This window comes from Filicampus tigris, chromosome 13, assembly GCF_054856515.1.
Source record: "Filicampus tigris isolate MCC_2025a chromosome 13, RoL_Ftig_1.0, whole genome shotgun sequence".
Lineage (NCBI taxonomy): Eukaryota > Metazoa > Chordata > Actinopteri > Syngnathiformes > Syngnathidae > Filicampus > Filicampus tigris.
In genome coordinates, this window is record NC_141229.1 from 14382330 (window position 1) to 14403455 (window position 21126).

At 41.8% G+C, this 21126-nt stretch overlaps 1 protein-coding gene across 2 annotated transcripts; it reads right to left on the bottom strand.

Annotated features, from left to right (window-relative positions):
• Nucleotides 1-305: 305 nt before the first annotated feature.
• Nucleotides 306-21077, bottom strand: togaram1 (TOG array regulator of axonemal microtubules 1). 2 transcript variants are annotated; one of them, XM_086049850.1, is made up of 23 exons: nt 20687-21076; nt 18194-19354; nt 15213-15279; nt 14715-14843; nt 13089-13346; nt 12727-13001; nt 12341-12564; nt 8707-8807; nt 8462-8626; nt 8349-8396; nt 8018-8172; nt 7781-7928; nt 7447-7683; nt 5504-5627; nt 5173-5278; nt 4207-4442; nt 3964-4122; nt 3600-3726; nt 3394-3509; nt 2987-3170; nt 2697-2916; nt 2530-2616; nt 306-1454 (listed from the first exon to the last, which is right to left on the bottom strand). In XM_086049850.1, the coding sequence occupies exons 2-23, from the start codon at nt 19229-19231 to the stop codon at nt 1195-1197; spliced, it is 4464 nt and encodes a 1487-aa protein (XP_085905976.1). In that variant the 5' UTR covers nt 19232-19354; nt 20687-21076; the 3' UTR covers nt 306-1194. The 2 variants fall into 2 exon arrangements, with proteins under 2 accessions (XP_085905976.1, XP_085905977.1); XM_086049851.1 differs by having other exon boundaries at nt 1304-1454; nt 2701-2916; nt 20687-21077.
• Nucleotides 21078-21126: the final 49 nt, after the last annotated feature.

Genomic DNA, 21126 nt, shown 5'->3' on the forward strand with positions numbered 1-21126 from the left:
GCACTCAGCTTTCATTGTGAAAAGTAACATATGACCGAAAGGTTTTTTTTTTTTTTGGTAACTCCAATTTTTGACAACTTGCAAAACCAGCGTACGTATTTATAATAGTCATTATGGATCGATTACCAATTCCAAACGTGTGTACTTGAATACGGTCACCGGCCACATCACAATCTAATCAGATCATAAATGGAATATTGTACTTTTACAATGCTATACCGTCAATCTATTTAGAGGTAAACGGCACCGTACCAAATGTGGTCAGCGAGCGATAGTGTGTAGGTGAAAAAGGCACAGGAAGTAAGTTTGATTTACAGAAATAAAACGCTTTATATATTTGTATTTATATATCAATCTGTCATCGCTTCCATACAAGTTGAATATAATTTAACAATAGAAGATTTTAAAAGGCTACTCGAAGACCGGCACTGTACTGCGAATCCTCCATCTGTGCCTTCTGTTTCTCAGGCAACAATGGGAGCCAAGCCCAAACTCCTTTTCAATAGCCTTGATGCGGGCATCAATGGACGCGTAGCTAGCCGTTACCAACAGTGTGCCTCGTTCCAGAAAAATGCTCATGCAAACAAACAAAACAGTCTGTAGCACATCAACAAGATTTAAAAGGGTTACACAACAGATAAAATTGTTGACTTATGATTACAGAGGAAGCTAATACTGTGTAAATACATACCAGCTGTACAGAAGTATCTTGTACCATCGTACATTTCATTTCATGACTCAAGCCAAATAACAGCCACATGAAACATCATAAAAAGTATTACAAGACATTTCCCGACACCGCAAAAACATGATACAACTTTCAGATCCCTGTCTGTCCTTTTTTGTGCATTTTAACTATACATTCTGCAAATGGCTCTCTGATTGGTTCGTGTTCAGCAGATGGAAGCAAAGCAATGACTGATTCATTTGCGAATCTTGCGTTCATCAAAATGAGCTACTTTGTCAATGTGCAAAGAGAGCAGTGTTGTGTGGGAGCAGGCCCTGATGTTACAAAATGTCCGAGCTTCTGTACCAGAGGAAGAAATATCACTGAGAAAAGAGTAAAAGTTCCTCAGCTTTGACGACTTTTCTCTTCACTGGGATAAAAGTGCAGGCACTAAGAAATGTTGAACATCTCTATGTCTTCAAGTAAGGTCAGTGTTGTGTCTGTTTGTTCTCCTCCAACCGCTTGCTTTATCTTTTGGACGCGTTCTTCAGAATCTCGTTTAAGCCTTTGTTGACATTGGCCGACTGGGATGCGGCACACTCGCTCAGGCCGGGCCCCATTTGGGCGTGAAGAGCTTGGCACAGGTTGGCAGTGGCGGCGCGCACGCTGCCGCCGCGTCCGTGAACGGTGCCGCTGTGGCTCGACGTGCCAAGCAGGTGCCACAGCAAGGGCAGCGCTTTCAGTTCCACCATTTGGGGCTTGCGAGGGTACAGCTCGCTCACAAGATCTGCAAACGCAAAGGCTAGGCTAGTCAAAATGGGGTCCCCTTTGCAATAAATTACAGTAACTATGTCAAATCATTAATAAAAAAAAAAAAGCTCAGTGATGATTTCAATTCCTAAAAAATCTGCTCGCAACATATCTAGCGCTGTCACACTTTTCTCACAAAAAAGGTCAAATATTTGCTTCTTGGAAGAAAAAGTAGTAAAGTTTGTCAGTGGACTTTGCCACATAAATTAACATTTTCATTATTTGTACGATCATGTGAAATTGAAATATTGTGCATACACATGTATATCAACAAATTGCTTTGTAACTCATCAATGTTATACGTATATATATTATTGTCAGTGATATTAAACAGTACTTCCCATTTACCACTAATTGGACAAATACTTCTGTAGAATTGGATCATATTCATCCAATTATTATTATTGTCATTTATCCAATCTGTTTTTTCTTCTGTCAGCCTAAATGGGCATCATGTATTTGGAAATGTTCAGCACGACTGACTCCACAGGGAAGTAAATGTGAAAATGATTCCACTTATTGTATTTATGTTTGTTAGCAGGAATTAAAATTGTCATTTAAAAACAAATCACTAAAGTGGTTGGAGAAGTCACTAAAATAGCCTCCAAGTTACTAAGTTGGCAACAATAGCTAGCTCCTCTCTATTAGCAGCCACGTTGTTAGTGAAAGTGCACATCAGCTAGCGACAATAGATATTAAATACTGACTTCAATTCAAAAGCATGTATTGTATATTCACAAACAAAAAAACATACAATTATTTACCTTTTGTGCACAGACGGCAGTGATAAAGAAAACAAAATCTTGGCAAGTTCGGGGTCAAACCAACAAGTCATCATCCCATAGTTATCGCAGCACACACAGCAAAAGCCTGCTAACCTGATTGCCCTTGGGGAAAATTAATTGCCCACCTCCGCTAAACGAAGTTTCATTCAAATCTGTAACGTATGTCCTTCCATTTTCTATTTGAGAATGAATGCTTGGGTTAGAGTAAAGAAAAGAAAAAAAAAAAACAACACCAATAAAGCTAGCAAACATTTGTTTCATATTTACCTGCAACCTTCTCAACGAGATCCACTTTTGCTTTGCCGCTTGCAAATTGAGCCTTAGTGCAGAAAGGCTGAAGAAGGAGACTGTTATCTGCCAATAAGACAAATCAATGGTTTCAACCTGAGATTGTGAACCAAATCAATTCATATGAATGGGCTGCGGGATCATACCAACGTTCAAGATAAGTGCATCAATGGTTCCGATAGCAGCAGAGTAGATGGCGTTGTTTTTAGAGTTCAGGTGATTGTCCACAATGGCCGGGACTAGAATGTTCACTACTTGAGACATGTTGTCCCTCATCAGGGGGATGATTTTCTGCAGCGACTCAAGGGCGTACTGGTTGACCTTGCTGTTGGCCTCCTGCAGCCTGGCCTTGAGCGCATCAAAAACCTAAAAACAAACAAGAGAGCTGGGTTCAAAAGTCTTCCCTCTTCATTGAAATGTAGCTGGTTGCACGTACCGGGAATATATTATGGATGACGATGTTGGGGTTGTGCTGGCAGTCGCCCACTAGCTGGTCCATTCCCTTGATTCTCTCACGGAAGTCCTTGGAGCCCAGCAGGCCTGTTATGTGCTTGATGTATTCATTCTTGTCTGCTATGCTCTGTGTCTGAGATCTGTTGCTGTAATTACTGTTGGACATTCTGTAAAGGACACACAATACAATACATCACATGATATATTACTGTCAGCCTTGCCTTTAATCCTACACTATGTACAACACTTAGACGTGCCTTTATCTTCGTTGATGTAAATCGTTTTGGACAGTTCTATGTTAGGCGTGTCAGCTAGAAGTACTTTTGTCCTTCCGGTGTTTCTATGCGCAATCGATGTTTTTTTGTCCTGTCAGTAGCAACGCATGCATACCTGACGGGGTGGTAGAGTGGCTCTCTGGTGAGGGACAAGGCTCGGACTGTACCGCTGCCTGGTAGGGAACGTCTGCCCCTGGCCGACTGGGTGTCCTGGGGCATCTCACCGAGCCCCTGACAGCCACCCGCCAAAAAATAGTGCATCAAGTTTAAAAAAAAAAAAAAAAAAAAAGAAATCTCGTTTTGAAGGTGTGGCAGTTTCACCTTGGTCTTGAGAGTTAAGATGGTGTCTCTGGTAGTCTGCAAGTCTTTGGAGGGGATCGTTCTTTCCAGGATCTTCTCAAAGTCTGGGTGGCAGGAAAGGGACAGCAGCATTCGGCGGCCATGGTATCTAAAGGTTCAACGATCAAAGAGTCTTTGTCAATTCCAGATCTTCAGACATGTACATGGATTTTCAGGCAAGAAACGGTTGTCTAGAATTTTCTTTCTAATCTCCCGAGACAAACAGCTCCTTCGCTTGCTCTGGTCCATGTTTAGTGCGGTACACGCCCTGCCACCAAATAGCACAGTGACTATTTGTCACATGTGTCGATGTAAGGTAAACAAACCTAAAAGTCACGAGGCATACCTTGCTTCCTGCGAGGAGTCTTGTGACAGCTTGGTGACCGCGGGTAAGATTCTTTCGGTTAGATCTTTACCTCCAGAAAGGAGGCGAGCGGCTCCGACCTTTTCCACCAAATTTGCCAAGTGTTGGGCAGTGCACTTCCTTACCAGTCCATTGAGATGACTAACAGCAAAAGCAAATGATTTTACGATCCCAATCCCAGACTCCGAGGAACAGCATATTGCTGTGTGCTCAATTCATACTGACCTAAGTCCCCCAGAGAGTAGAGCATGAATGCCCCGGGTTGGAGTGCAGTGCTGCACCATGCTGTCTAAAGCAGCATCAACATCCTGCCTGATAAAGGCGTTACTCTCCCCCGCCTTGTGCAGCAAGGCTTTAACGGTCCCGTCCAGCTCCTGGTCCATTGCCTTCTGCAGGTGCATGTAAAGGTCACCCAGTGTACACACGGCAGTCCTGGACACGCTTGACCTGAGGTTCTTCACCTGAATAAGGAGATTTTCATACAAAAAAAAAAAATCAAATGCCCCTGAAGGTCGCACATTTTTTTACTTTGCCACTTTTAACTTTGTTGTCACAAGAGACTTCAGCTCAATAAAACATCAATTGATTCATTGTGTTTTGCTTCAACGAGGGCTGTATAGCAGATGCACCTCAAATATATACGATGTATAAAGATGCATTCATTCAATTAATTATAAAAATCTACACTTTGTGTAGTGAATTTATCTACGTGTTTCACTTTTTGAATTGAACGTTTTCCACAATATTATTTTTTTTTCCAGATGCACATTTACATCAAATGTTACACGAAGTTGACTAATACACGGTGAAACTTGAGTGGTGAAGGCAAGTTAAAAAGCATTTTCTTATTTTTATGTTTTACAATGGTTAACCTCGTTTTTGCGTGAATCGATTCATCTTTGAATGACACCTTTGTCGTTAATACTCAAATGCTTTTTCACAGCTTTTTATATGCAGTGCTTAGCTATTTTTTATGTTAAAACAAGTACCGTATGTTAAAATGTTACAGTTGGTTACTATGATGGCAACATTATGACAAATGACAATTGCAATATTGGAAATTTTGTTTCCAAAATACTGTACAAGCAAATGAGAAAAGAACGGGCCTCCCCAACAGAATGTGTTTGACCTGGGAAGTTTTCCGATACGATCACATCGGTATTACATGATATATACTGTATATGTTCTTACCTCTTGAATGAGAGACAGGCTGACATCTCGAAGCCTACCCAGGAGTGTGTCAGAGTGGTACTGGGCCAGAGAACGTAGGAACGTAAGACCTTCAATCTTCTTCTCCCTGAGAAGCAGAACAGTAGCGGCAAATATTCTCACATAGTCAAAAAAAACTTTTTTTTTTTTTTTCAATTTTAAAAGGACCATTGATAATCAGTATAACATTCACAGTTTGTATACAAATGCATAGAAATTTACAGGTGGGATTTATTACAAACAAATATGATTCTTACTCCATTAACTTGGGTTATCAAAGGGATGGATTTTTCTTTCAAGCTATGTTTCTCACCAGTGTGTTGAGCTCAGCAGGTCGAAGCTATGCATCAGCGCCAGGTCCGGTTTGGAAAAGGGACACAGTTCTGGAGGCTGAGAGACATTTTTCTTGTGGCCCATAGTAACAGGGGACAGCTCATCTAAAAAGGCCCACCGAGACAACAAGACTTACACCTATCAGGCTCAAAACAAGCGGTGTGTGTGCTGATGTATTTTATGAGTAATCAAAATAAACCAGTGTTGCGCAATAGACAGAACAAAAATACAATTTCCTCACGCTCCAATAGCTTTGATGGTCTACAACATTTGCCAAGTCCAGTGAAAGCACTGGCTTTTAAATGCAGGATTGAAAAACTATATATAAGGTGCAACAAAGACAAACTCACTGTCCACAACAATAGGTAAACCTGCACATCTAATGAGATTCAATACAATTGCTGAATCACACGAAAATTCTGCTGCAACGGAGTTGGCCTTTACTTCTTTGTTGCCTGAGAAACAGTGAAGGGTGCTTGTTAAGGCTTCTTTATACTCCCGGGTCGGCGTGGGCGACAACTGCCGCACTGCATCACGTGACTGACGCAGAGTGCTGCGAGGTATGTTGGCGACAGGTCTGCGACACGTCAGAAATTGTTGCCGTTTATACGACGCTGTGCGCATTTTCTCTCGTGATTGGTCTGTTGTGTCACGTACAATTTTCCCCGGCTCGATTCTGAGGGCAATTTATTTGTCACCACGGAGTACAGGATCCGCCACGCAGCTTGTTGCTGCTGCGAAGCAAACTTGTTTGGCAGCGGCGTGGGGGTCATGTCACGTATGTATGTGTAAATAAGCAACACGCACGTACCATGTTCGCCACCACAATCCCGACTGATTTCGCAATACAATTAAATGCATCGTCAAGTCATCTAGGTCCCTTTGCTGTAGCAGGCACGATATCCATTGTTGTCGCTGTCTTTTTGATCGTTGCTCGTCAGTAAAAACACCAACCGGAATTGCCCATAAAAGGCAGACGAAATTACACAGTGCGGTGCCCTCGTCAGTGTCAGCTGTAGCGCCACCACCTGACTTGGAGTCAAACTGCCAGAGCTGGGCACTTGACCCTTTTTTGCCAGTCCGCCCTCCATCCGCGACCTGGGTAGTACCCTTCCGCCCTTGTACCTCCGTCCTTATTTATAAAAATTATCGTCCTCTGACCCGGTCCGCCCTCGTCCTTTTAAATCAGTTCCGTTCTTAAGAAAAAAGCCCACCACCCACCCAAAAAAAACCTGGACAACAAAAACATCCGTGCATGACGCCGCGGGAGATATGCTAACGGCCGAGGTATATTTAAAGTGTAGAGGTTAATTTAAAGCTCATTAGCTGGCTAATTTACTATTCAAATCCGCTTACTTTATGGGCACCCACTTCTGGATTAGCGGTTTGACGAACCGCTTGCCACCATACGTATGTGTGTAAGGACACAAAGCGAGCGCGTCAAAGAGTTGAAATGTAACTGCTTTATTTAACAGCAGTCATTGTTTATATGTCAATGCAGCGGACGTGAGAGAGGTCAGTCTCCGAACGGATGGGCGGAGACGCCTGGTACAGGGAGCGTTTCCATTAGTCAGCCCTTTGGGTTGCTGATTGGCTCACTGCTCCGATTCTGGAGCGCCGACTGGAACATCCGTCCGTGTGTGGAAATTGATGTACAAGCATCATTCCGCATGTGGACAAACAAATCGCGCTGCCGCAGGGACATGCTCGCAGAAGTCGCCCGCGGGAGTATAAAAAAAGCCTTTAATTCAACGCCAGTCAACACTTCTGCTATTAAAGTAGATTCACCTTGTTAGTGAGCATCAAAATATGACTGCAAATACTGTACCATGTGAGAATGAATAGTGTTATAAAGCCCGAGATTGTGCAGGTGTACTCAATGTCGTGGATATTTTATTTTTTGCATGTTGATACCCTACTGACCTGAGCTGTGGGACAGCGAGGGGCGCGCTCTGTTGAGGCTGGGCGCCCTCCTCATACGCGACAGGTTTTGGGGATTAGGAGGCACTGTGGGAGGGCTTGGTTGATGGGGTGGAGTGAGGCACTTGACAGGGCTCTGGGGTCCTGGCGGACTGACCGAGCTGGTGAGGCTTATAGGTGACGCGTCCAAGGGGGCGTCTTCAATACAAGAAGTGATTGTACTACCATTCATGTGCAGGTCTAGAACAGAGATCACCATTAAATGTGACAAACATCTATGAATAAAAATAATGCCCATATTAGACTGATACAGTCACAGTGTCCAGAGATGCCACACCTTTACTATTTAGATTTTCTTCATTGGGCGAGTCAGAGAGCATCTGTCTGACACGGTGCCGAATCTTGTCCCTTTGACTGGACTGCCCCTCAAACTGATCCAGATTCTGCAGCTGGATCTTATCCCGGATGGACCTCATGTTTATCACCTACTCGTAAAATGGAAATACACAATAGGAACTGTTGTGACAAATGCAGATGCTTCCATCGTCATCTGAAAAATAGGGCCAAACCTTACCTCATCTGGATAGAAGTCGTCACGGCTCCTGTGATCACCTGAGATAACGGGGAGGTCTTCCAAGGGGTCAGCGGTGGGTTTGGCCACTGAATCACCCTGCTCCAGTGACAAGGTCAAATCCGAACGAGGAGACGACACTGCAGCACCGAACACGCCTACGACACATTAGGACGACATTTGCAGATAAATTATGTGACCAGCGTTAAGTTGTAGAAATTTGTGATGATCAAATTTAACTGTAATGGAAATACGCCATTGAAAACAAACAACAAAACAACAGTATGCTGATGAGTAAAAAAAAAGAGCAAAACTAATCATTGGACACACCCACCTTTGCCAATGACTCCCTCAGGCATATCTCTTCCATTGCTTCGAGATCCTACGAAAGAACAAAAAATCTTAGTACAGCCCTGAAATTGTCATTTTATTTCACCGATGGCTTACCTTTTGTAGATTTTACAGCTCTGATTGATTCACCTAACGATGGTTTGACCAATGGAGGAGAGGGTACTGTCGCCTCTTCACTGGCTCTGATTGTTCCGTTGGAGTAAGTGACTCTCTGCCCAACTACACCCGCCTCGGATGACAAGTCATTCCTCTGAGATAGTCCTTTGAGAAGGAACATTAAAAAAGGCACATTAAATGTTAAACCATACGCATCTGATTAAACCATTACTACTGACTCCTACCTGGAAGGCTGCTAAAGTCCATGGACACTGAAGACCTCAGGTTTGCAGAAGGCACTCTTGCAATTCGAGGGTTCACTCCTGGGGAGGCCATGCTTCCAGAACTGTTGACAGGGGAGAAACGTTAGTATGACTTGTATCATTTATTGTGCTTGTGACAAATTCATAATTGCCACCGCTTTCCTGACACATGGCTGAAATACACCAAAATCCTACACAATATATGTACATTTTCTACAAGCTCTAGTTTTCTCCTCAAAACTCACACAAATTAAAATATTTCTACCTGGATCATTCCAGAAATGGAGGACATTTTCTGCCCACATGGAATTTCAGTAATACATCAACAAAATACAGAAATGTGCACTTCTTGCATAAATACTGTAGCACTGTGGCGTGCAGTCAGGGTCTTCTTTGTGTTGCCGTGTAAATGTAACTTTCCCAAGGCCTGCAGAATACCTAGCGCTGGCTGTCAATTAACCTAATTTTATATACATATATACAGAGCTGGGCACGTGACACTTTTTTGCCGGTCCGGCCGCGACCCTCCGCCCTTGACCTGGGTACCCTTCCGGCCGATTACAGTTTTTAAACTAATTAATCGCAAGATTTTCCATAATTTATCGCATTAAGCGTATTTTTAAATTACAATTTTTTTTACAAAGCTTGGAAACGATATTTACTTGAGGAAAATCTTGGAATTAATGTGGAAAAAGTATATTTTGATTCAAAGTTTGCTCTAATAGATCCCTTTGATCCTTGAATATGATTCTTTTCGTGTAAAATACAACTGTCGAACGGATTACAGTGTTACTAAATTAAAATCAGTATTCAAATAAAATATAACTACTTAAATAGTAAGGATTATTCAGCTATATTTTGAAAATGTTTTTCAGGTCCAAATTTCTAACAGAATAGCACCAAATGCAGTATACATATATATAGGTGGCACACTGAAAAAAAGTATTGATTTTCAGTTGCACACTATTACAATGTTAAAACTAATATGTATACTTTGTTTGTTTTTGAGGAAAACACAGGAACGTTATATAGGTTTACTACATTTTAATCATGTACAACCGATGTGCATGTTCAAATGTAAATCTAACAAGATCTGTTTTTTGTTTTTAAATCGGTATATGGCAAAACATCTAATAAAAAATGTTCTGTGGGTAGTTGAGCTGGACGAACCAAAATGTATGATAGTTTTTTTGTGTCTTTCTTGAAAACAGAATGAATAATTCTTTTTTTTTTTTTTTTAATGTTGGTGCCTATTTAGTCCTTAAATTGTGGAGTGACCCATGTACAGTACCTGCCGTTTTTGAGCATCACCTCAAATCCAGCTGAATCGTGTGCGGTAAACCATTAATTGGGTTTTCTGTATTAACAACACCGTATGGCGCTAATTCATCAAGGTCAGGTCGACTCCCACATCTAGCGCTGGTTTCCGAGCGTCACGTCGCTATTTGAGACGGGCTTCAAGGGGGAGTGTTTGAAAAGCGACCCCACCAAAGGCGTCAAGCACTGTGGCGTCGATGACATGCTGTGTTGACAAACGCGGGGACGACGATGTCAACATGCAGTCATCAGCTCTAGTCACATTTCTGCGGGCTCCTTGTATTTGTCGTTATGGTTGTCTACAGCAAATATGTGAAGAGTCGATGAACGATGACGACACACACCCCTTGCCGGATCACTTTTGGCAAATACTGCACGACAGGCGGCGTAAATGCCGTAGTAAGCCATACGTGCTAGCTAATAATAATACAAGGATGAACGCGGTAACTAAGACGTATTGTTTGTTCATTTATTGTGCTTTGATCGTCTGACAATCGCTCCAAATGGATGACACTATTTCAGATGTTTTTTTTTTTGTTTTTTTTACCGTTCACTATTCCAAATGAATAGAACTCCATTGAACATTCCAATGTTATACTGTACATACTACTACCAATACTAATAATCGATAATATGACTGAATATTAACATATGCCACACAGTTTGGTTTACTACCATCCATGTTCATGCCTCTGAACTTCATTATGCAATATATATTATGCACATTAACTTTTTCCCCACACTGGCGTATCATAAATCACCAATAGGCTATTGTACAGAAGAAATCACTAAATATTACACTGTTATCATATTGAGATGACACTATTTTTGATATACTGCTGTAGCATAATTGAACTATTACTTACCAGAGAACAACATTAACCATCATCATATTCTGTACCCTTTTCTTCCTGCTTGGATTATATATAGTTTCCCCTTCAATTCTTCCCAATACTGCCTATGCATTTGTATTTCTGACTTTGGTAGTTGTTCCTATATTTATTGATGCTAGTTTATAGTTGTGAATAGTACTGCAGCCCATCTATCTACAGTATCTATCTAACTGGCAAAGTATCCAAGTTTTCATTCAGCAACCGAGGTAGTCTAAAAGGAGTAGATTTAAAGTTTAAATTAAATGAAATATTATGTCATGTCATCTTCCAAACCGCTTATCCTATACAGGGTCGCGGGGAGTTGCTGGAGCCTATCCCAGCCGTCAATGGGCGAAGGCAGACTACACCCTAAACTGGTCGCCAGCCAGTCGCAGGGCACACATAGACACTGTCACTGAGCGGGAATCGATCCCACGCTGCCCGCACACAACTCAGGCTTGTGTACCACTACACTATCAGTGGACCGTGAAATATTATTTAAATGTTAATTATTTAAAATAATTTAAACGTGGGGTGGGGGGTTGCAGGGACAAAACAAACAAACGAACAAACAAACAAAAAAAATCCCGCTATCATTATCTCGACTTTACATTGTTTTTTAAATGACCAATAACTAGTGAGTATTTTTACTATTTTTAAAACAAAATGAACAAAGAAAATAATGACGTTTTTTACTCAACACTACAACAAATGTATAACAATATAAAATAACAGTGAACTAAAAATATATCCCCTTAGGAATAATGAATAGGCCAGTGGGGAAAACAATTCATAATGTGTGCCAAAATTATTAGCACCCCTGATGTTAATACTTTGTACAACCCCCTTTTGCCCCCCAAAAATCAGCACATAATTTCCTATGTTTCACAAGATGGGAGAATAGAGAACAAGGGATCTTCGACCATTCCTCTTTGCACAATCTCTCTAAATCATCCAGCGACCTTGGTCCTCCCCAATGCACTCTCCTCTTTAGCTCACTCCACAGGTTTTCAATGGGCTTGAGGTCTGGGGACTGGGATGTCCATGGAAGGAGCTTGCTTCTGTCTGGTGAACGTGTGGATTTTGCTGCTTAACCCATCTTCCACAAACACAACCACAATTTCTTGAAAATAAACTTTTTGGGTGACTTCCACTTTAAGCCTTCTTTTGCTCCCTCTGCCTCTTTTGTCTGTTTCTTTGTGCGACCCGGTACCGAATGGCACGAACCAGTGGTTGGGGACCACTGATGTGAGCAGTGAACTGCATGCATGGATCCTTGGTGCCTCTAAAATCCCTTAGTATCAAAACATGTAACTTTAAGCCTCCCTCCCAGTAAGAAACAAGACCACTAATTGACTTTGGCTTTCAAATTGGGCGTTCAAGTGACTTTCAAAAGTCCCCAAAACAGACGATGGATGCCTATTTACCTTTTGATGCCAAAGACACTGGAGGTGGTGAGACTCAAACTGGAAAGCCCACTCTCACTAGTTGAGCTGGTGAGCATGGGAGATGTGAGCACCATTAGGTCTTGACCAAGGGGTGACCTTAAAGCAGAATCTAGGCTGTCCTGGTCTGGGTCTGGACTGCTTAGGCTCACTTTGGCCCTCTTCTTAGCAGCACTGTTGCGCAACGAACGCAGCGAGTTCCACATCTGTGAGCAAATCAGATTGGCAAATATTGACAGGCACAGGCAGGGGAATGCATGACATTCCCTTAAAATATATTACATGTCCACAGACCCTATTTACTCAAGACTTTGGGTTCACACAACGGAGCAACAGAATTCCGACAAGTAATTATAAAGGCTGTTTACCTCCTGCACGTCCAGAGGCTCGTCCTCTTGAGTACCCTGTGTTGTGTTAGAACCCACAGGCTCTATTTGAAGGTCCCGCTCTAGATGCAGATTTTGAGGGCTGCTGCGTGTATTGGGCCTTTGGTCATTGTTATAGAACTGCTCTCCTGAAGGAATGACTGGTGAGATAGAGAGTGACGTCCTGCTGCTGTTCAGGAGTCTGCGGAACGACGATGTTGACGAAGAACTCTTTAGGGAGGTGTGAATTGGCCTAGGAGAACATTCCCTGTGGTTCCCTGGTGCGGGTGAGAGCAGAAAATTGATGATTACAAAAGCGAGATCAGCTCATTTTACATTCAGCTAACTGACAAGCTAACCCTTGCCTTTGGCTGCCGCGTCCCTCCAGGAGCTGGTGTCTCGCTGGTGAGGGCTGTTCTCTCGCTTGTTGGGCCAGGTGTTGGACATTGAGAGGGACGAGTCGGCATGGCGACGGGACAGTGTTGGAGTGAGCACGCCTCCTGGGAGTGCAGCCAGAGGGTAGGAAGGCAGCAGAAATGAGCCTGGTGTGGTGTGGTTAGAGGGGAGAGAAAGTGTGCGCTCAACACTGCCGTTCCTTGAAAGCATGTGTCCTTTGGGTGACCCTGAAAGACACATTTGTTTAAAATTAAAAACATCATGGTAATACCTTATCAATAACATAGTGAACGGGGGCATATATCGCCCCCCACAAATAATGACAAATTCATGAATTATATTATATATAATATATATTACATATTATATATATTACAGTACATGTTAAATAAATATAGAATGCTCAACATATACTAGCAAAAACCAACTGATTTTTTTTCAAAACCTTGAGTTTAATTTCAGAATAAAAATTTTCAATGGCATACAGTACAACATAATATTGGCACAAATGTGATCTAATGATTGCAAATGAGATTTATGTATGTACACACACAGACATGTAATTTTTCAAATGAATTCATGCTATACATAAACCAAAGAAAGTGCAGCAAAGCTAAATTTGAGATTAAAATTAATCAAATAATACTTTAATTCCTGCACCCATCCGTTGGTAAAGGTGCACAAGAGGCTGATCATTTTTAATGCTCCAAGCGGAGCCACTAGGCGATCACACCACACACAAGGTGAGTGAAAATATCGGCCTTATACAACAGAGAAAGTAGGGCTGGATCACTACTTCCACTCTGTATTTTGGAATTTTGCACAAATTTAAACCATTTATTTTTGCCAGGTATCAATCTATGGCTTTACTGTCTATCCATCCTTCCATTGTCTGACCGCTTATCCTCACAAGGGTCGCGGGGCGTGCTGGAGCCTATCCCAGCTGTCTTCGGGCAGTAGGCGGGGGAAACCCTGAATTGGTCGCCAGCCAATCGCAGGGCACACAGAGACAAACATCCGCACTCACAATCACACCTAGGGGCAATTTAGAGAGTCCAATCAACTTACCATGCATGTTTTTGGAATGTGGGAGGAAACCGGAGTACCCGGAGAAAACCCACGCAGGCACGGGGAGAAGGCTTTACTGTCTATTTTCTGGAAATTCCCTTTTGTCACTCACATTTTAACATATCTTTTACTATGCAACAACTACACAGCAACTGCAAAGCCTTTTGTTGATGTGCTCAGTAGTGTCACAGATCGCTGCTACAGCCCACAATAAAAAGCGGCTCCCAAGTCCTATTCTGGCAGTACTGGCCTAAACATTAACTTTAGATTTTGAGTATTTAAGATGGAGAGACTGTTTATTCCATTTATTTTATGTCAATACCTACACAATAAAATGTAATAGTTATAAAAGGTTTATTTGACATCAGGTGTTTATTTGTAGTGGTAGATGGAATTAATTAGGGAACTGTGTCTATGAGAGTAGGAGAGATTGTATTATGTGGTCGCAATGTTGTGCCCGGGCTTATTAAATTTAAGCTTTGAGCAAGAAGCTCTACTTTGAACGAATTTGAACAAACGTTCCTTACCGCTATCAGACTCAGTGAAGTTTGTGGTTTTAAAGATGTCAGGGTCTAAGTTGAGGCTTCCGCTTCTTCTGAGCCGGGCTGGAGATATTCTTCTCCTGGATGTTTGGGCTGTTTGTGGTTCTGCAGAACCTTCAGAGAGAAGTTTTTTTTTTAATTCACAGTGTTCCAGAATAGTCTTCCTGCAACTAACATGCATTAACCAACCTGTCAACACAGGGCTGGAAACATGGAGTTGTAAAGGTAAAAAAAGGTGTTCTAGTTTATTAATTATTATTATTCATTATTTCTGGCAAACGGTCTAATATGATGGTTATCTTCCAGGTTCCCTTTCAACCACTTAATTCTCAGCGCTTTCTTTACCACATATTCGTGTGACTACTTTTACTCAACATGATAATCCAATTGCAAGCAGCTCTAAAATGTGCCGTGATAAGCGTTCAACTGTACTTGTCACCTCAGCTTAATGTTAACGTGACACATGGATGGATTGGCACTTACTAAAAGTGGATATGTAGGTCTCTGGACTCAACTTCCTGGACAGTGGAATAACTTCTTCAATGGTTACCTGTGAAAAGACAGAGATGCAGATTTTGCATTGATTACAAGAGGCAGGTGGGTTATTTAGTGGAATTCCATCGACCAGCCACAACAAAATGATATTCTGCTACAGTGGGTATAAAAAGTTTACACACCCCTGTCCCCTGTTGTCGCAGACCAACGTAGTGTGTCGTGGCCCGTTTTGAGTTTCCTTGATGCGTCGTAGCCCGTGCAGCGTGACATACTCAACGATTGGTAATCTGGTGTTTGGGACGCTTCACGACCACAACGCAAAAAGTCTGTCAGAATTTTTGTTCGTCTTGGCGCATAGTGTGGCATGTCCTAGTCACAGGAACTCAAGAGGCTTTGGAGATGGTCTTGTAGTCTTTACCTTTAACATGCTTATCTATAAATTTCTTTCTAAACTCTCTCTTCTGATTTCACTTACTTCACTTTCTGTGGTCCACGTTCAGTGTAGTACACATCAAGTCACCAGTCAGCACAGTGCTTCGTTGTCCTGTGAAAAACACTTATCTCCAATTTTGGAAACTTTATTAATTTTCACTTGAATGCGATGTCTGTAACGCGGAAACGTGATTCATGTAAAAATAAGAAAATGAAAAAAAATGGAGATAAGTGTTTTTCACATGACAGCGACAAATGACTACTTGTCACCGCTTAAGTAGGCTAACTGACTGATTACAAGTCTGAAGATGACTTTCAGAGGACGCACCTTAATTTAACATGTCCCTATGGTCAAATTATTTATTTTCCAGAGATATTGTCATCTTTGTTCAGGCCTGCTTTATTAGTTTGTTTTTAAATATGATTCTTGAACCACAATTCAAAACAACATCTGATTTTCAATGGGGAATTGTCAAAATATTTTTATCTTTTGTCAGTTCATTTAAGTGACTGTGACAATTTTTTGTTTCTTTCATTAAAAGAGCAGAATCAACCATCTTCTTTACCACATGCATATCACAGTTGTTTACTTTTACTTCCCCTCTCTGTATTTCTGTCTTTTTTATTTGAATTGAGTAGTACAGATTTTAGGTCAGAACAATGGTGGTTAAAATGGTGGAAAAAGTGATTAAATTATGTTTCGTAGTCTTGTTTTTTTTTTTTTTTAGTAATGAGAGCTTTTTGCATCTTTCAGCTCACTTTTAATGATAAGTTGCCTGAGTTTGAGTTGCGGTAGGTACTGCACTGCCAGCCTGCTTCCATCATAGCACTGCAACGCTTGCAGACTACACAAGTGCTATAAGCCATGTTTTGCAAGTCTAACCTTGTGATATTACCACTTGTATTTGCCAAATACGCACAGTCACACACGCATGCACACCCATAAGAGGTACTCTGCAATCATGGGGTTGCTGGGAAACAGACGCTGCGGTAAACAGAAGGTTTTGAAATGAACATGAACACTAACAATACTGGGACACAGTTCCCAGAACAGAATTGAGTCAATTAGCACCCCCGGAAACACACCACCCCCATCCTGATCCATGAACATCATTAGTGGAATGTGTCTGATAGCACAGTTGTTAGTGCTGTTGGGATGGTATATACAGGTAGTGTAAATATCTTTGAAGCGTTCTTGTAACTAAAATAAGAAAATGAGTCACCACCAGATGCAGACTTGCCAACCTATAGAAATTCACTTTCAGACCAATTGATCTAAATTTCAAAATTCTGTCAACGTTGGACAGTTATTGCATTATATATTGTGTATTAGGGTTGCCAAGATTAGTTGACTAGTCACGACTAAATTATTGACAATGAATTGAATAGTTCATGACTCATTTATGAATTTATTTAATTGGCGCTTTGTTTTTCTCTTGAAACTGCCTCGTCTCCCACTGCTTGTGTCTGTGACGCACGTGCAGTAGTGTTAATCCGGGTCAGCTATGATTTAAACAGAAGCATTTTGGGTCATGAAGTGTCATGGCTAACTGGTATTAACAACAAAGTCCGAAAGTTACAGCTACACTGGAGCCAAAAGGCTTTGAGAATGTGCTTACTACATCACACACGGCACATACATGCGACGTCCCGAGCAGATAGAAAATGGTAAGTTTGACTTGTTTACAGCTGTTAAACCAAGATAGTATTCAGTTTTAGCAAAAGCTGCAGCTACCTGAATGACTGGCAATGTTCACGACTTTATTTGTTTAATTAAAATCACAGACGGAGATGTTGTAAACGTGTAAACAATACATGTTACCGTATATTTATAGAGTGAGTATATAAGTTGTTTAAACGGATATATTGCTCCATCTTCCGGCTGTTTTTTTTCTAACTCACTGATTGCTAATTGATCCCAAAATCCTGATCGCGTAAAGCCTAGTTTAAATAATAAACACCAAATCTCTTGGTGCCGTAAGACTTTTGTACAGTACTGCTGGATGTACAGTATATAAAATTATTAAAAAATGTTAAAAGCTTTTCCTTCAATTGGTCTAAAGTGTTTAAATATGTTCAAAATTGCTTTTTTTATTTTATCAAAAGTATTGTAAATATTACCCTTTTATAAATTGTTTGAATTAGTACAAATACTGTACAAAGAATTTAAAGTTATTTAGGTGTGAGCTATTATTCCGGTATTTTACTGATGTTTTAAGTTTTTGCCATGGTAACGTTTCAATACCGGTGCCAAGGTACTTTATGCAGGTATCGTATCAAATTTAAAATTTTGGTATCATGACAACACTATCACCGTCATTATCATCATCATCATCATCATCATCATCACCACTGTTCGGTGAGAAAACAAGAATATTCAATACTCAAATACTCCTTAATTTTGATTAATAACTGGTACTTACATACCATAGTGTTTTTCTGATATGAATGTCTCGTTCTGAATGCATGGATCATAAATACGTCGAAAAAGACCTGAGAGAATAATAGCAACAGAGAAGCAAGTAGTTTGACCTCACCTGCTCGGAGCACTTTCCATTGGGGGAGCGGCACTGATGGTTATTTTCAGTCAAAGAATAGCTCAACATCTCCCAAGGTAGTTTGTTCTTCCCTTTACCTGCGCTGACAATCCTCCTTTGAGAGGGAAGCTCATCAGTGAGGGATCCTAAGCTGCCATAGCCATATAGTCGCTCATAGTCTGGTTCAGTTCGGTGACTCCTTGCACTGCTAATCCGCCCTCCATTCATCACCCAGTCCAAATCAGCTCCTGAACAACTCGCCTGAGGGGAGCAGTGCAGCCCTGATTTCGGCACGACCAGACCGTACTCCACCACTCCCTCTGGTGAAAGTTTGGGGAGAACGTGTCTTGCACGTCTGGCCTGTACAGCTGCCATAAGACCCTCCGCGTCCTCTTTGAGCTCAACATTGTCCACAGCTTTCGTGAGCGACTGTTTTTTCCCTGTATCGAGGCAGGAGTCGAAAACGGCAAACAGCTCAAGGGCAGCGTGGCGGACCTTCCTTTTGCTGTCTGCCAGATATGGTGCAACTTCAAAACAAAGCTTGGAGATGTTGAACTCTTTCCTCGGATGAGTGAGGATTGCTGCAATAATGATGTTAAGGACGTCCTCCCGGACCCTGGAATTCTTGTGTTTCAAGTTACAAATAACAAGATCTAAAACTTGTTGCGGGGCCACAGTTTTCATCATCAGACGAAACATGTTCATGTATTCATTCCTCGCGATGGTACGAGTGTCGCCTAGGGCCTTGACGGCCACCAAAACTATCTGTTTGATATATTTGTGAATACTTGCATCTAACCTTTGAATAAATAAGTTCAAAACTTGTAAGGTGCCATACAATACTTTAAAATTACTGTCATCCAGAAGTCTGGGAAGAAAATTGATGAACTCTTCAATACTGTCACAAGGGACCGATTTCAATTCCACTTCCGAGAGGATTCGCTTGAGCTCTTCCACCCCATTTGTGCGATTCTGGTAATTCTTAGCGTCCAGAAGTTGCTTGTGTAACTCCTGGGAGATTATTCCACGAATCATCATTGGTTATCTGACGTAGGTAGTCAAATATGAGAAGAATCAAGCGCAATCTTGCGAGGATGATTATATTCCTCTTCGTTCCCGTTGCCGTTCATCTTGAGTGGTTGATGATGGGAAGCCACTTAACTGCGGAGAGAATAAAGAAATCCACAATGACATTGGATTTGGATTTGTATCATCAAATTGAATAAGCATACGCAGATGTATATACATTGACTATCTATTGAAGTTATCTTGATTAGGGTTGTGGGAGCGAGAGACGGCTTATAACTGGTCATCAGTCAATCACAGGTAACATATACACAATCGACCATTTGTACTCAACCACACACCTTGGGAGCTCACAGAGCAGCGAATGCTTACAAAGACAGCAAATGTTGGATTCGCCAACTTTTTTGATGAATTTTGGTGTGCCAACTCCTGGAGAAGCAAGCAAATCTATGGACCCAACCCAATGAAAAGGTGCGAAAACCTTCCCCAGCATTCAGTTTTCTGTTGTCCACTGTCCAAGATGGGTTTCGATAATATGGAAATTAATTTCTGCGTGTTCAGCAGCAACATGGAGTGTCTGCTGCATCGTCCAAAACTAGAGAAAGTTGTTCCTCAACCAGGACCTCCCCAAAGTCCCCCTGAGGGGTCATTGCCTTCTTCTTTGTGCCTTGTGTACTCTTGCAGGTCAATGTAGAGAATAGGCACTAATATCTCACTGAATGAGATGAATGCGACAAGACAAGAAAAACTGTTTGCAACCTTTTACAAACCCTGACGAAAACCCCATATTCACAACGTTCACAACGTTCGCAAGCATTCGCACGCTTAGTGAGATACGGACTAACTGTTCAGTCTTCATTGAATGTAACATACATGCTTTTTTGGAATATGGGAGGAAGTACTCGAAGAAAACCCATGAAAATAAGGGGACAATACCCACTTCCACACAGTAAAACCAGAGCCCGGATTCGAACCCCAAACCTCAGAACTGTGAGGCAGACATAAACAATGAAAGAAATAAATTGTGAAAAATTATATGAGAAACAAAAATCAATAAGACAGACTCATGATCTAAATCATTTTGCAGCACTGATTGACGATACTCTTACAGGACATAATGCACTCAACGTGGCCATCCAACCACTTGTGGCTGTTTGCCACTCAACAACATGGTTCAGAACATCCCCCGATGTACACAATTCCCTTCTAATGTATCATATCAATGTATTCAGTAACAGAAATATCGACTGCAGTAGTCCACGCACTGAAACGTGAACAGTGGCTTCAGTGGACTTCTAACAACCGACCCCCTACGCTCCCCTAAAGAAGACACAAACTCGATATATCGAGTCGTTGCTGGGGTTAATGACATTGCTTGCACTGTGCTAAGCTAGGTTCGCTACTCGGTTATATAATGCCGACTGATTTGAGCTAGCAAAGTTAAGGCAAAGCAATAAGAAAACAAACCTTGTAGTGCTTCACGGTTCTTAGACTTGGATAGCGTTCGTCGAGGCTATTAAACGTTACGTCCTCCGCGTTCTCATGCTCGGCTGCGGAGCGGGCTGCTTATTCTCCAAGCGTGAACATTTTGGTTCTGTTTAGTTGGTGTGAGGAGTGTTGAACGTTCGGAAGCTACAGAGGTATTTTCACCGACAGGCGCCCACGCACACACACTTCACACAAGCATTCACACGCACACACACATAAAGACACACACGCACACACTCACGCGCATGCACACATGCATACACGCACACAAAAGCACCGGGAGGCAAAATGGCGCATCCAGGTCGCAAACTGAGCGCTTCCATGGTGACGCGAGCTGCGGGCTCGTGCACGCGTTACCGCCGCCACACGGCCGCACGCGCACGTCGTTGGGAAGTGCAGTAAACGGAACATCCACACGT